This window comes from Zonotrichia leucophrys, chromosome 2 (assembly GCF_028769735.1).
Source record: "Zonotrichia leucophrys gambelii isolate GWCS_2022_RI chromosome 2, RI_Zleu_2.0, whole genome shotgun sequence".
Classification (NCBI taxonomy): Eukaryota; Metazoa; Chordata; class Aves; order Passeriformes; family Passerellidae; genus Zonotrichia; species Zonotrichia leucophrys.
In genome coordinates, this window is record NC_088171.1 from 28,689,893 (window position 1) to 28,704,234 (window position 14,342).

A 14,342-nucleotide genomic window follows, 5' to 3' on the forward strand; every position below is an offset into this window, starting at 1 on the left:
AACTGTGTCAGCTCTGTTTTCCTTCTGTTTCACGTGTCTTCCTTCATTTCAGATTCAAGTCCTTCCCGAAGGAGGTGAAACACCAATGTTCAAACAGTTTTTCAAAGACTGGAAGGATAAAGATCAAAGCAATGGCTTTGGCAAAGTCTATGTCACAGAGAGAGTGGCTAAAATTGAGCAGATTGAATTTGATGCTACCAAGTTACATGAGTCTCCACAAATGGCTGCCCAGCATAACATGGTAGATGATGGTTCAGGGAAAGTAGAGGTAATTTTCATGTTGTAATAAATTTTATCTTATCTAACTAATGTATTCTGCTACTTGTAATGGGCAAAACTGCTACTCATCACGGCATTGTGAAGTGATCATGTGTGAAAAAAGCATCAAGACAAAGAGAAGTGTGTTGCAGCCCCTTGTGGATGGTCCTTATTAATTCAAGATGTATTTACCTACTTCATGAATAATCCTCTCTGTTTCTATTCAATAACACTTGGGAACAGGAAGGACACTGAAGGGATAAGATAGTAACACACTTTGTGAAGAGTCTGAGGATGCAGTTGAGCAATCTGCAGTGCTTTCCCTGTTTCCCCAGATCTGGCGTGTGGAAAGCAGTGGCCGAGTTCCTGTGGGACCCGAGACATACGGGCAGTTCTATGGGGGTGACTGTTACATTATCCTCTACACTTACCCCGGAGGGATGATCATCTACACGTGGTATGTTTGGCTGCCTTTGCACAGACCTGCAATGTGTGGATATTACTTTATGTTGACTTTATGTCCTTTTGAGTAGAACACATGTAAATGTAAGATTGTTCACTGTGAGTTTGTCTTACAGCACAAGCTCTGGGTTATTTTGAAGCTAAATTTAACCATTGTCTTTCTCCTTGTCTTCCTCAGGCAAGGAGCCCATGCTACAAAAGATGAACTGACTGCTTCTGCATTTCTGACTGTGCAGCTGGATCGGTCATTAAATGATGAGGCTGTGCAGGTTAGTCTCTTGTGGATAAAATCCAGCAGACCATGTGATACATGCAAATTTTGATGAGAATTGAAAGGAGGAGCTAGCATTTAAAGACTGGAAATGCCAATTGTTCAGGTCTGTATCAAGCAAAGTACCATGGGATCCTGTTAAAGTTGCCAGACATTGCCCGTTTGAATGGTCCTTTCTGTATGCAGTTGTCCAAAAGAACACAGATATGCCAGAACCTAAAACTGCCTTTGCTTTCCTTTGATTTACACTGTTTTAGAGGGCCAAAACTGGGAGAATTGAAAGCCACATGAATGACAGAAGAGGAAAACCTGCTGGAATTGTGCAAGAGGATCTGGCTGTTCCTTGCCTCGTTGAGAAACATAACTTGGGTTTTCCCGTCCCGTAGTGCTTGCAGCTCCATGAAAGCAGGATACACATCCTCATGTGCAGAAATGGGGTGTGCAAAGCAAGGCACAGGGCACTGGCAACTGAAGGGTTTGAGTAGATGAGCTAGTCCTTGGCTTGACTGGGTGTGTTCTCCTTTTATCACTACTGAGAAGGGGTAGATAGGTGAAGACCTGAGGGGTCTCTTTTCACAGAAAAGCTTGAGCTGTGAGATGACAAGGGACAAGCAGAGATTTTCTAGGCAGCAGGAGATAATTCTGTGATTCCCATTTCTTAATTACAAAAGCAAAAGGCTTTCCCCACCCACTAAGATAGAGTTAATTCAGGTGGCAGCCCAAACTTTTATCCACTAATCAATTATGATTCTGACTGGAATTATACTAAGGGAGGATTAGAACACGTTTAGATAATTACAGCTTGAACTATTCCTAACAAGTGCTCTATATTTGGACCTTGTCCAGCCCAGTGTGGTCCTGCCTGGTACCTAAGGCTAATGTTAATCTTTAAGTAATAACAATATTACTACCATTGTTAACAATATTACTGTTGCAATTTTAAGGTGCTTAAAAAGTGTTTTTATTAAAGCTGAAGATCCATTTCACTGCAGTAGACATGATACTTAAAAGTACTTTCAGCCTGCAACGGGTTTAGGAATGTATATGTGTACATATCCATATGTGTATTTATATACACATACGTATGTATATGTGTGCATTTTTATGCAAACAGACACAATATATTACCTGTGCCTGACACGTCTATCAGCATTATTTGGAAGCTTTAAGTGTGCTATTTTGTGTGGTCACTAGATGGCACGACAGTACAAGGGACTGTTAAAACGTTGGGCTTGCAAGAATATGTTTCACTGTGCTGTTTGGGTCATTTGGGGTTTTTAAAGTTTATTTGGGTTGTTTTTTGTTTGTTTCTTTTTTTGTTTGTTTTCTTTTGGGTTTTTTTGTGGTTTGAGGTTTTTGTTTTCCCTTTTGTAAAATTCTGCTGCAGTTTGTCCCTTACAAGTGTATGTGTCCTAGGTTATTCTTACCAGACAACTGCAGCAGTCTGTCTACCTGTATGCTACCTTTGGTAGCAAGTGCTACCAAAAGCACCTGCTTGTGCCCAGCTGCAGCTGTTCCTCTGGGCACCCCAGCTCTCAGCTGCCCCAGGCCTCACTGGGGGCTCTCCATTTCTCCTCTTCTGCTTGCTACACAGCATGTCTCATTCCCTTTTTTCCCTTTCTTTCTGGGAGTGAAGGCAGGGATTTGTAGCCCTCTACCTCGGCCAGTGGTACTGTTATAAAGAAAAACGAAATGGTTGCATACAAATAACTTTAATCATACATTAACTTAAAAATAATCATTCTTCATAGCTCAATGTGTTTCTTTTATCGCAGTAGCATCTTTTATATCTGTAATGGAAGTTCATTTTCATCATCCATGTTACATTCTGGATGAGAAATTCATGATACTTTTTTCATCCTCTTGGCAGATAAAATACATATAGAAATGAATGAAATGAATAACCATTCTTTTCTGCGTAAATACAGGGTACCTAAACTTCCAAGATAGTTTTTCAGGAGAATTAAGTCATTCTATAAAGCACTATGAAATGACAGTTCTTTTGAAAATGAATGATTTTTATAGCAGCCATTTTAATCAGCTAAATATTATGTTGGAAGTTTGAATTTTATCTTTGTGTCACTGTGATTGACAAAAAAAAAAAAAATCTCACAAATGCTCTACTCTGTATGTCCGGAGCTATATTTTTAGATCTTTTCAGCTTGCCACTTCTCGTTTTTGTTAACATACTTAGCATTGTTGGCTAGGATCTCCGTAGCTGTTCAGCAAAGACCAAAAATAACCACGTGTATCCTTTTGTTTCTTTTATTGCATTTCTTTACATATCTACAGATCCGAGTCAGTCAAGGTAAAGAGCCTGCGCATTTACTGAGCTTGTTCAAAAACAAACCACTTATAGTCTACAAGGATGGGACATCCAGGAGGGAAGGACAGAAGCCTGCTCCACCAACACGACTCTTCCAAATCCGCAGGAACCTGGCATCCATTACTAGGATTGCAGAGGTAAGGTCACCTGCTAAGTGAAGCAGCCATTCCCAGGGGGAAATGATAGAGCTGCCATGAGCTTCTCTGACTAATCTTGTTGGGTAGTCACACCTGGTAGGAGCACAGAACTCCAAATCCAGCCCACTGCTCTATTTGATGAACCCGTCTAATAAACCAAAGAGAATATGCTGTAGCTGGCTGGAATCAGTCTGCATCACTCAGAGGAGCTGTAAGAATACACACAGTGAACAGTCAGCTGACAAAGAACAGGCAAGAAGTCAGCAATTCCTATGAGATGGTCTTTCCAACTGCAAAAGTCCTAAGTTCTGCCCTGCAAGTCAGCTCCCTGTCTTAAATCTAATTTGTATCAGTACAAAACTAGGGAAGAGGAAGAACTGAAGACCAAAAGCATAGCAGATTAACATGTCTACACATTTTATATAAATATGCAAAATAGTAATTACATTATCTGAAGATTTGAAGAATAAAACAATTTCTTTTTTTATCTAGGTTGATGTTGATGCAGCATCACTAAACTCTAATGATGTCTTTGTTCTGAAACTGCCAAACAACTCTGGCTACACGTGGGTAGGAAAAGGAGCAAATAAAGAAGAGGAACAAGGAGCTCAGTACATTGCCAATGTTCTGAAATGCCAGACTGCAAAGATTAATGAAGGCCAGGAACCAGGTTCGTATGAGGCCACATGGCTGCTAATAGACAGCTGAGAATACCCAGGACATGGAGACAGTAGGTTTAGATTAGATATTAGGGAAAAAAATCTTTACTGTGAGGGTGGGGAGGCACTGGAACAGGTTGCCCAGAGAAGTGGCAGATGCCTCATCCCTGGAAGTGTTTAAGGAGGGTTTGGATGGAGCTCTGTGCAGCCTGATGTACTGAAAGGTGTCCCTGCCCATGGCAGGGGCATTGGAACTAGATGATTTTTAAGGTCCCTTCCAACTCAGGCCATTCTATAACTCTATGACTCTTCCTAGGTATGCAACTGATACTGGTATTTTGACAAACTGCAGGAAATACTGTAAGAAAAGTTATTCATCTTTGAGACAGAAAAGAGATTGTTCAGGGATTTCTGAAACACTATCTAGCAAACTAAAATACCAAATGTTAAATCAGCTGATGGATAAATTGTATATTATGTATTTTAGAGGAATTCTGGAAAGCACTTGGAGGTAAAAAAAATTACCAGACTTCATCACAACTCTTGACAAAGGCTGAAGATCATCCCCCTCGTTTGTATGGTTGTTCTAATAAGACAGGCAGATTTATTGTGAGTATATTATGGATACTTTCTGTTTAATTATATCGTTTCTGGTATGTTTTGCCTTGGAAATCAGTGGTCATTGAATGAATTTGAGGATCTGGCTTAGTTAGCCAGGCTTGGCAAGAACTAGAGAGTGGACATTTGATGCTTTAAGCTATCCAAATGCAATGGATGAACAGAATAATTATTACTGCAGAAGTTTGCATCCAGAGCCTGCTCCAGCCTGGAAACAGAGGCTTGCAGATGCAAAATTTGCCCAGTCAAAAGCAATTTAATTCTTGCAGAGCATCACCAGATTGCTATCAATTTGCTGAGAAAGAACAGGTCAGTGCCTTGCCCCTTACATGTTTGACAGTGGTGGCAAGGAAAAGAAATGCTGCTTGCCAAAAATCCCTAGCTATCTGATATTTTTCATAGAGATTTAAGATGTGTAATTATGCCTTTAAGGTATTGGCCTGTGCTCAAGGAGGTAGGAAGACCTACTTCCCTGGCAGAAGTGCCCAGAGCTATGTGCTGGGTATTAAGTCTGTGATTCAGGCTTAATTACTTACCCTATTCTGGAGGGCAATGCTGTGTCACCAGTTGGCAAGGACACACTCATTTTTGGGTAGGGGACATAGCTGGCAGTCTCCTTAAGGCACAGCCCAGTCATTTGGAGAAGGATAAAACAAATAGGATCCTTTAATAAGGACTTCAAAATCTTATGAGACTAGGAAAGTGTATTCTTCTAACAAGCTTCTAAAATACTTCTGGGAAATACAGTAATAGGAACCAAACTCTCTGCAGTAGTCTGCTGGGAGCTATGGATTTGCTTTTTATTTTAAATTCCCTCCAACTTCTGTGAAATCCCCTCTTTCCTATAGCTTTTCTCTAGTAACTGAATCACCACCATTAGAGGTCCCAGAAGGGGCAGGTGGGACCACTCTGACCTTCTAGCCCCCATAACACAAGGTGAGGAAAAGGAATGTCTTTTTCACCATCTCGTTATCATCCCTTTAACACTCCCACATGACCACACATAGCCAAACCCTTGATAATCCTTTAAAAGTAGGAATGATTAGCTCCATTATTGTCTCTCCTTTTTGTACAGAATAATATTAAACTGCTTTCTGTCTTCCTGCATGTCCTTGGAAGAAGCAAGCAGTCTGCCTTTTCTCTGGGGACTAATCCTCAGTGGCTTAGTCAACTGTAATGTCGCATTGTCAAGTGACTTGGGAAGCTTGGTTGGGTGTGTATTTAATCTCTGAGCTCACCCACTGCAAACCAAAGCAGTTTCTTTTCCTAATTAATGAATATAAGCTGCATGAATGTATCAGCTTGGTTGGCTCAAGGTTAAATTTCCCTGTCTCCTTCTTCTAGCAGACCTCAGTCCCAACATAACAATAGTAAACAATTATAATGTAGACCTTTGCCTCTCCTGAGGATATCTTACCAATTCTGAAAATCCAAGAGCTGATTTTATAGGACATGCCATTATGTGATTTGTTTTGTTTCAGAGAACCACCCTTAATGCAGTCATCAAATCAGTTTAGGGTTTGATCCTTTAGGAGCCAAAAGAACTGTTCATCAGCCTCTGCTCTTAAGATTGTAAAAATAGGTTAGGTCTTTGCAAAATTGTATGCCTTGATGAATCATTAAAAACAAAAAAAACCACCCTCAAAACATATCATCCTTTCTAGATTGAAGAGGTCCCAGGAGAATTCACTCAGGATGATTTGGCTGAAGATGATGTCATGTTGCTGGATGCTTGGGATCAGGTGAGCTGTGTAAGACTGCTTTTTGTGATAGGAAGGATAATTTATTCTTAATCACTTAGTTTGTAAGATGGAAGGAACAATCATCTTGACTGAATGGAAGCTGTTTTGTTTTCTTTAAATTGTACCAAAAGGAGCTGTACTTTTTGAGCTATATGATGTGCTGGTGTTCACACATGCCAGTGAATTTTCAAGCATGTGAGACCACAGCAGGCACTTCTTATTTAAACCAATGGAGGCTGCAAGAGTATAAGCCCCAGCAGTGTTCTGGAAAGGTTCTCAATAGTGTTCTTGACATCATCACAAAAATTTATTAATTTAAAAAAAAAATTTCATTAAATGTATTTAGAATCCACTAAGTCCTTGTAGCAGGGACCACCTACAAAAAGTCCTAGTAGAGAAATGGACCAGCACTAGATAGACCCTTACAAAAATTCCTTCATACTAGAAAATGAATGGAGGATGACAGAAATCATCTCCATCATAACTCAGTTTACTGAAAACTGAAAATGGGGAAACCTTTGTGAATGACAGGAAAACTCACTGCAGATTTAGAGAACACATCTGTTTCTCACAGTATATTCTCTCTACCCTTCCTCTCCTCTTGGAAGGAAAGAGGAGAAGGCCCACACCCTATTTGTCTTCTTCAGCCTAACCCTTAAGGAACAAAAGGCTGAGGTTTTTGGAAATAAGAAGGAATATCCATGGTTCGTGTGAAAAGGAGTAATGGGGGGTGGTGGGGAAGAGCTGGATGGAAAGTAGTTGGGACACACCAACTCAGATAAGAAGTCTTGGGATGTGTAGCTGGTTTCCAGCCAAATCCTGGAGAGAAATAAAAGTGTGGGGGGGATTGCAGATCAAGGCTCTGGTTGCTGGGTTTTCCAGTTGGCTATCTAGCAGTCACCCAGGGTAGCACATGTCACAGGGCACAAATGTTTATATGCACACAGAGCTCAAACCAGAGACAGTATTGCTACCTACACCCAAAGAGACATTTCCTTTTAAAGGTAATTAGAGATCCTTTCATCAGACTGAATAAAGGTCTGGCCTTCCCGTGTCATGGAGAGCAGAGAGATTTCAGAGGGCATAACTACACTTTCTCACAAGGGAGAAAAAAACATCAGTTGTGGTTTGTGAGAGTTCTGTACCTTTGCAGTCTTTTCATAGCATATATTCTTTCTCCTAGAGGAATCAACTATTTTGTACTTTACCAGCTGTACACAGCATCCTTATAGTGCCTGGGGAGTTATCTTTTTTCCTCTGTTTGCAGGTTTTCATCTGGATTGGGAAGGATGCTAATGAAACTGAGCGACAGGAATCTGTGAAATCAGGTAAATCAAATCAATTTGGCAGATTTCTGAGTGAAGTAGCATCAATATTACCTAACGAAGAGGAAAATATGATGTAGAAGAAATCTAGTTATGTTTACAGTGTCTCAAATACACGAGATGACTACTTTCACCTTTAAATGCACATTTAAAACTCTGTAAGTTTATGAAGGATAAAATAAATCAAGATAGCATTATTGGGCTGCAGAGCTTTTTCAATAATATGTAGAAGAGCCCTATGAAAAGTAACTGCACTGAAAAGAGAAGGAATTTAAAAGGAGGTCCCTACTGACCTGCTCCCTCAATAATGTATCTAGAGAAAGGATTGCCAGCAAGTCCTTACAGTGCCACCCTTCACTCAGTTACATTTGTAGGAAGAAATTCCAATTACAGAACAAACAGAACAAATCAAGACAACTTACGTGGCACGCACCTCCTTGCAAAATCACATGTCATCCCTGGTGTGACTTAATATAGCTGAGCTATTCTGACAAAGTTCATGCTGAAAATCCTTGCGTTTCCCTGGAGCAGCTGGGGTTACCTGGCTGCGTTTCCATATGTATTGATGTCATGTTGAGATGTCATCAAGGGAAACTCCACTCACTGGCTTTACAGGGACAAATTGGGAACAAAGCTTGTGCATCCTTACAGCACCAGCAAATGCTTTCTCCTGTTTAAGAGCCAAAACCCAGCTGTATGGCAACAAACTGCTCAGAAAAGCAATCCCTCTTTTTCAACTTCATGGAAAATTCCTTCAGTGCCAGCTGGGAAAAATCAGCCTTTACCTGATCATCTCGTTGCCTTTGAAATAATTAATTGAATACTGTATTATAGCAGCCCTGTGTTCTTTCACTGTGGCTTTTAATGTATTTTTTATACCAAAGGAATTAACTAATGATTCCATGTGTTATTTCCTCTCTGTTTTTAGCCAAACGCTATATTGAAACAGATCCTTCTGGCAGAGATAAGGGCACCCCCATTGTCATTGTGAAGCAAGGGCATGAACCCCCCACATTCACAGGCTGGTTCCTGGCTTGGGACTCTAACAGATGGAAGAACTGATCTCTCCAAGGAGACTCCAGCTTCAAGCCAAAGAATGACCAGAGCCCAGCTACTTTCTAGTATTTTTAAGCATAAGCTTATGCAACAACATGATGCATCTGTTGTTACACTTTCCTGAGCTTTGATGTATTTCTGTGAATAACCTAGAAATTCTTAGCACTGGGAAGGATAAATGATAATTGTAAACTGGCCAAATGGGGTGAGTGGGGCTCTTCTAGTAGTAAATACAGAAAATGCTACCAATCTTTAATCGTAAAAGAAAGAAATACATTTTCTTTAAGCTCCTGATTCTTTTAAAGAGAAGCTGTGGATCAGTTTATTTTAATGTGCTAAAATGGACCAAATTCTGTCTTCACTTAAAAATCCAAACTAATGCCACAGAAATTCCTTTACATTAAGGTCAAAGTAATAGTGTGCAGAATTTGGCCTGACAGAGAAATAAAACTATCCATTTCAAGGAAAAGACTGCACCTGATTTAATTATTAGGCCCACATATTGCTACACTCATTGAAAGTTTCAGATAATATCTGATTCACAGTGGGAGTTGCAGCTCACAGGGGCCAAATAATGGATGGATATTTGGAGAAAGCTGTGCTTAACATGTTTGTTTACCCTGTTAATACATATATGTGTGGAGCTTTAGACTGAATACTGTCAGAATACAAAATTGACGAAGTTATTTTTGAGGGACAGTCTAGAGTATTGAATTGTAATGAATTCCTTTAGATTTATCTCTGAACCAGCTCAACCTCCACCAGGTCTTTTTAACTAAAGCTCTTAAACACGGTGTAGTGCACTAGTGCTTTGAAGTGGAAGCAGAAGTAACAGCTTTGAAAGCACATCCTCTGCCTTAACCAGATAGCTCTTAAGCCATTCTTCACCTGAGTTGCCTTACCCAGCAGTGCTCCGTTCTTCTTCAGCATGCAGACTGTTCACCTTGTCAGGTGCAGGATGTCTTTCTAATTTTATCTGCAGGTGTTAGACAAATATCAAGCATGTCAAAAGCAGGGAAACCCCTGGTGTCGGTAGCATTTCTGGGAATATGGAATGTGAGTATGCACCATAGAATATGGCCTTCTCTTTTCTCTCAGGCACACTTACTTGAGCTTTTTTTTTTATTCTGGTGAATTTAAAAGTATGTTTTCAAAGTGGCTTTTATTTGTAACTTAGCCAGAAGAAAATCTATTTAAGGGCAGTGGGAAAACTTCTTCAGATCTTTAGCACTGCTTTGATCACTTATCCAGTAATGCTTGTTTTAAACAACAGTTTGTACAGCTGTAAATCATACTGGTGTGGCTTTTTAATGACAGCATTTCAGCAGTTTTATTATTCTTATTTTATTATATAAGTTAGTTTGGAAAGTGAAATTTTAGACATTTTTGTATTTTTTAACATGCTTGGGATTTTAAATCAGAGTAATGCAAAAGAGCCAATTTAGTCTGAGCTCATAATATCAATGACAAAAGAATTGTGAAGCTAAGAGATTAATTATAGGAGTTAGCTTTAAACATTTGTTTAAATGTCTGCTAATATAGCTGGGCTGTATCTGAATTTGATTTCATTTAAAATAAAGTTATAAAAACCAGTATTCTATATGCCAAACTGATCTTCCTCTCTCTGACATATTGTAGGGAGTGCTTCCACTGCATCTAGCAAGATTTCCTGAAAACCTTTTAAATGAACAGTGCAGTGAGAAGTTACTTGTTTTGACTTTGGTGCCATTTTACCCAATGGAGGCTTAACTCTTCTCACCAACCTGATAATTAAAAACCTAAGTGAAAGTCAAAGAACTGGGTGGTTATTAGGTTGTTATTTTCATCTTTAAATAAAAACACCATTGTTGTTAATCAAACTCCCTGGTTTTATAACTTTTTGCTTGCAAAAATAATTGAGTACAGAAATAACTGCTTAATAAAATAAGAGGAAATAGGTTTATGTTTGTTTTTAAAGGATACATATTGCTTCTTATTTGTGAGAGTAGATAAGATGTCCTTCTGCTGGAAGGAGCACAAAGACCTTTTCAATGCCTCAGCCACTGAGCAGCCGGTAATTATCTGATTGTTGTCTTCAACACATACATATGATTCTTCTCATTTTCAAAAAATAACAGTTATAGTAGCTTCTGAACCCAGGATTAGACAAGATTTGTCCTTCTTGCACATAAACATCTTCCAGGACGCTGAGGGCTCTGAACTGGCACAGTCTGCCAGCATATTCTCCAGCACTGTGAAAGCCTCTTTTCAGTTCCCTCACACAAGACAGAGAAGCTTTTGTGGTCTCCTGGCCTGGGCTTTTGAGTTTGTAATACATTGTTCTGGCATGTTGATTGCTGATGTTGAGAAGAGCATTGAGAGCTCATAAGGGAACAGTGTTCTCCATTGGGCTTTAAGCACAACAGCTGCTTGCAACATTGTTCTAGGGTTTGCTTGCCAGTGAGGAAGTTTATTTTTCATAATATATGTGCAGTACACACAAAGATGTATTTCTTTCCCTTGAGAAGAAGAAGAGAATGAGGGAGGACAGACAGGATGGACTATGAGTGCCTGGAAATGTTAAAGATTAAGCTGTTTCCAAGAAAGTATTTAAGCACGTAACTTAATGAATACACATATCAAACCTGTCTGCCTTGTTTTCATAATAGAAAAAATTTTGCAGATATGTATACAGTCAAGTTCAGTCAAGAATAAGCTATGTTTTGCAGTATTATCACACAGTATGTTCACTCTACTTGCAATGGCCAAATTAGACCCTGATTTAGGAGTTTCATTATACTATTACCAAACAGAAAGCATTCATGTTCTATTGGTTGTAAACACAGCATCATTTTTCATCTTTATTTCATTGCAGCAGAAAGGTGTTAGAAATCCTTAGAACTATCAGGACATTATAGTCCTATGTACTGTCCATATTACATAAAATACCATAATCTTAGAGTATAACTAGAGATTATGCACAGGACAGGAGTCAGCTTCTGGAATCATTGTTCTAAATACCCATTCTGACCATAGTGCTATATAGAATTAGATCTGCTGTAAATTACTATGTTAAATGCAGCTAAATTCCATTGAATTGTTTGATTTCTTGCCAGTGCAGACTCACACAGCCTTCAACTGCAGCAAGAAAATGCTGGTGATGGGAGGTGGTAGACAGTAAGATTATGGTTCCCTCTCACAGGGAATCATACAGAAAATGTTTTGCTCACTAAACTATAGCAGGAGGTGCTCTCAGACATCTTTAGACATCATCATAGGCTACAGGAACACTTCTTGTTATTGATCTTGTAATCTTCTTGTAGTCTTCATTTTTACTGAATGTAAAAGAATTTAAAAGAAAAAAAATTAGCCCAAACAAGGCTATTCTTTTCCATGGACTGAAATTCTTCTTCAGAATTGACTTCTCTATGGGAAAGTTTCAGAAAAATCCTTCAAACTTTGCTTTAGGATACAAGCACTTCAGCAGCATCTCACTGAAGTTCTGCCTTTATGGCTTAATTGAGCCGAATGCAAGTATATGCCAGATGCCAAAAAATTACTATCTAATAAAACCAGGGCTAGATAATACTTTGCTGTGGTGACTCTACAAATCCCTACATTTTCTTTTTTAAAGACAATAATGTTGTCTTTAGATAAAGAAGTAGTACACTTTTCCCTTGTTATGGCTAGGAGTTCAGATGCTAAAATCAAAGGAACTTCTGAAAACACAATCAGATCTTTAATCTACTTCATGTCCTTGATGCCTAGTTACATCCTCTCTTGACTGGCCTAAAGTTACTTTCACCTTCTCTTCCAGTTAGCCCATTACCTTATGCTGAAAATGAATTTACTTCATTCACTTCAGTGAAAGCTTCCAAGGTGCAAGGAGGAGAAGGCTGACCACTGGGAACTAGGAGGCCCACACAGCATAAAATTAACAGATGATTATTTTTGCCTTTCTCCCTCTGCTTGTCATATCCCTCTCCTCTTGACATTAAAGCATATTTGCCTTTCAGGGGGGAAAAATTGTCCCTAGAGAACAGAATATGTAAGCTGTTTTTTTCTTTAATAATAGCAGTTATTCCAGGGGAGCAAGCAGAAGGTGAAACAGTCTGTATCAGGCTTCTTAAACACATGCACACTTCCACCCTGTGAGTGTTCTCTCCTCAAAGGGTTGTTAAGGGTGTACTGAGAACCACAACAGTGTACATTTTACCAGCACATTTAATCAGCCAGCAGTGAAGTTTGGGCCTCCGTGCAGATGAAATGAAAGCATCAAGTGGAAGCATTGATTTTTATTGTTTGTTAGACTGCAGATCATTGCCTCAAAGATCTGCTGCATGAAGCAAGCAGGGGAGACTGGAACAATCTGAACAGTATCCCACTGAAAGGCCCAGAGGCACACGCAGCAGCCATGCTTTGATTACTTTAAAAAAGCCTCTTAACGGTGCTAGAAGAGCACAGCTCTCCTTGCTGCTCCTCAGCAGATATCACAGAGGTGACTCAGGGTGATTTCCCAGCATTTGGCAATACTAACATCAAGGCTGGATTCAGTCAGGTGATTTTAGTGTCACTTGCCCAACAGTTCACCATGCTTTGTGTTGTCTGATACCCTTGCTACAGAACAAGCAGCTACAGAAACAACGGTGATTAAAACAGACTGCTGATTAGAAGATTACAGATTTCCCTGGAGGCTTAGATTTTCACAGAGGTGTCTCAGAAAGGTCACAGGTTTCCTGCAGTGGGCCTTGCAGCACATCAGAGTCCCCGTGTAACCAGCTGAGAGGGCTGCACAGATCTCTGACAGCACCAAAGACTGCTGTCCTTCCCAACACTAACCAGCTACTCTCCTACTATACTTGGGTAAGAAGTGACAGTGAATGTCCTACCAGCAAGAACAGGCAAGAAGCCCACTCTAACAATCCCCTCCTCTCTTTCTGGATAGGCACAGGCAGCCTTCTGCTGCCAGACTCTGTCCCATCCCAGCATCTGCAGATGCACTTCAGCATCCAAATAATCCCATGTGTGAATTCCCAGAGCTCAAAGTGATCTTTTTTTAAGATTGTGTGAGGAAAGGTGATGAAAACTTGTCTGATATTTAAAGCAGCAGACAGGGATTCTGGTACCTGTATTTCCTGTTGTCTGTGTGAAGTGAATCACTGAATTTGCGGTCCTATTCTCTACCTATTAAACGAGGATTTCCTCAATCCTTTCCTTGTTTATTTAAGCTGCTCTGTCTCTCACCGTGTGTTTGTACAATGCCTGACCTAGTCAAGTCACTTCTCACACTGTCATCTTGTAGGTGCTGCTCATAATCCAGACAGGGCCTGGGTTATTGGTGCCAGGCTGCAGAGACTTGCTCAGAGCAGGATTAGATGAGATGAGTGTGATGCCTCAGAGACCTGCTGAAGAATGGCTGCAGCTCCACCAGCTGTGGCATTAGGGCAGCAGGGGAAGGGCGGAGGCCAGCTCAACTGAGAATTTAAGCTTTTATGGTCTAACACAATAA

At 39.9% G+C, this 14,342-nt stretch overlaps 1 protein-coding gene across 1 annotated transcript in view; it reads left to right on the top strand.

Annotated features, from left to right (window-relative positions):
• SCIN (scinderin) overlaps positions 1-10,449 on the top strand; it is a 46,956-nt gene extending 36,507 nt beyond the window's left edge. The window contains exons 8-16 of the mRNA XM_064704402.1: positions 53-268; positions 594-715; positions 899-989; positions 3,284-3,454; positions 3,947-4,124; positions 4,601-4,722; positions 6,396-6,473; positions 7,741-7,801; positions 8,727-10,449. Of these exons, the coding sequence (XP_064560472.1) occupies positions 53-268; positions 594-715; positions 899-989; positions 3,284-3,454; positions 3,947-4,124; positions 4,601-4,722; positions 6,396-6,473; positions 7,741-7,801; positions 8,727-8,860 (1,173 nt within the window). The 3' untranslated portion in view covers positions 8,861-10,449. The remainder of the gene's footprint in view (positions 1-52; positions 269-593; positions 716-898; positions 990-3,283; positions 3,455-3,946; positions 4,125-4,600; positions 4,723-6,395; positions 6,474-7,740; positions 7,802-8,726) is intronic.
• The last annotated feature ends 3,893 nt before the right edge of the window (positions 10,450-14,342 follow it).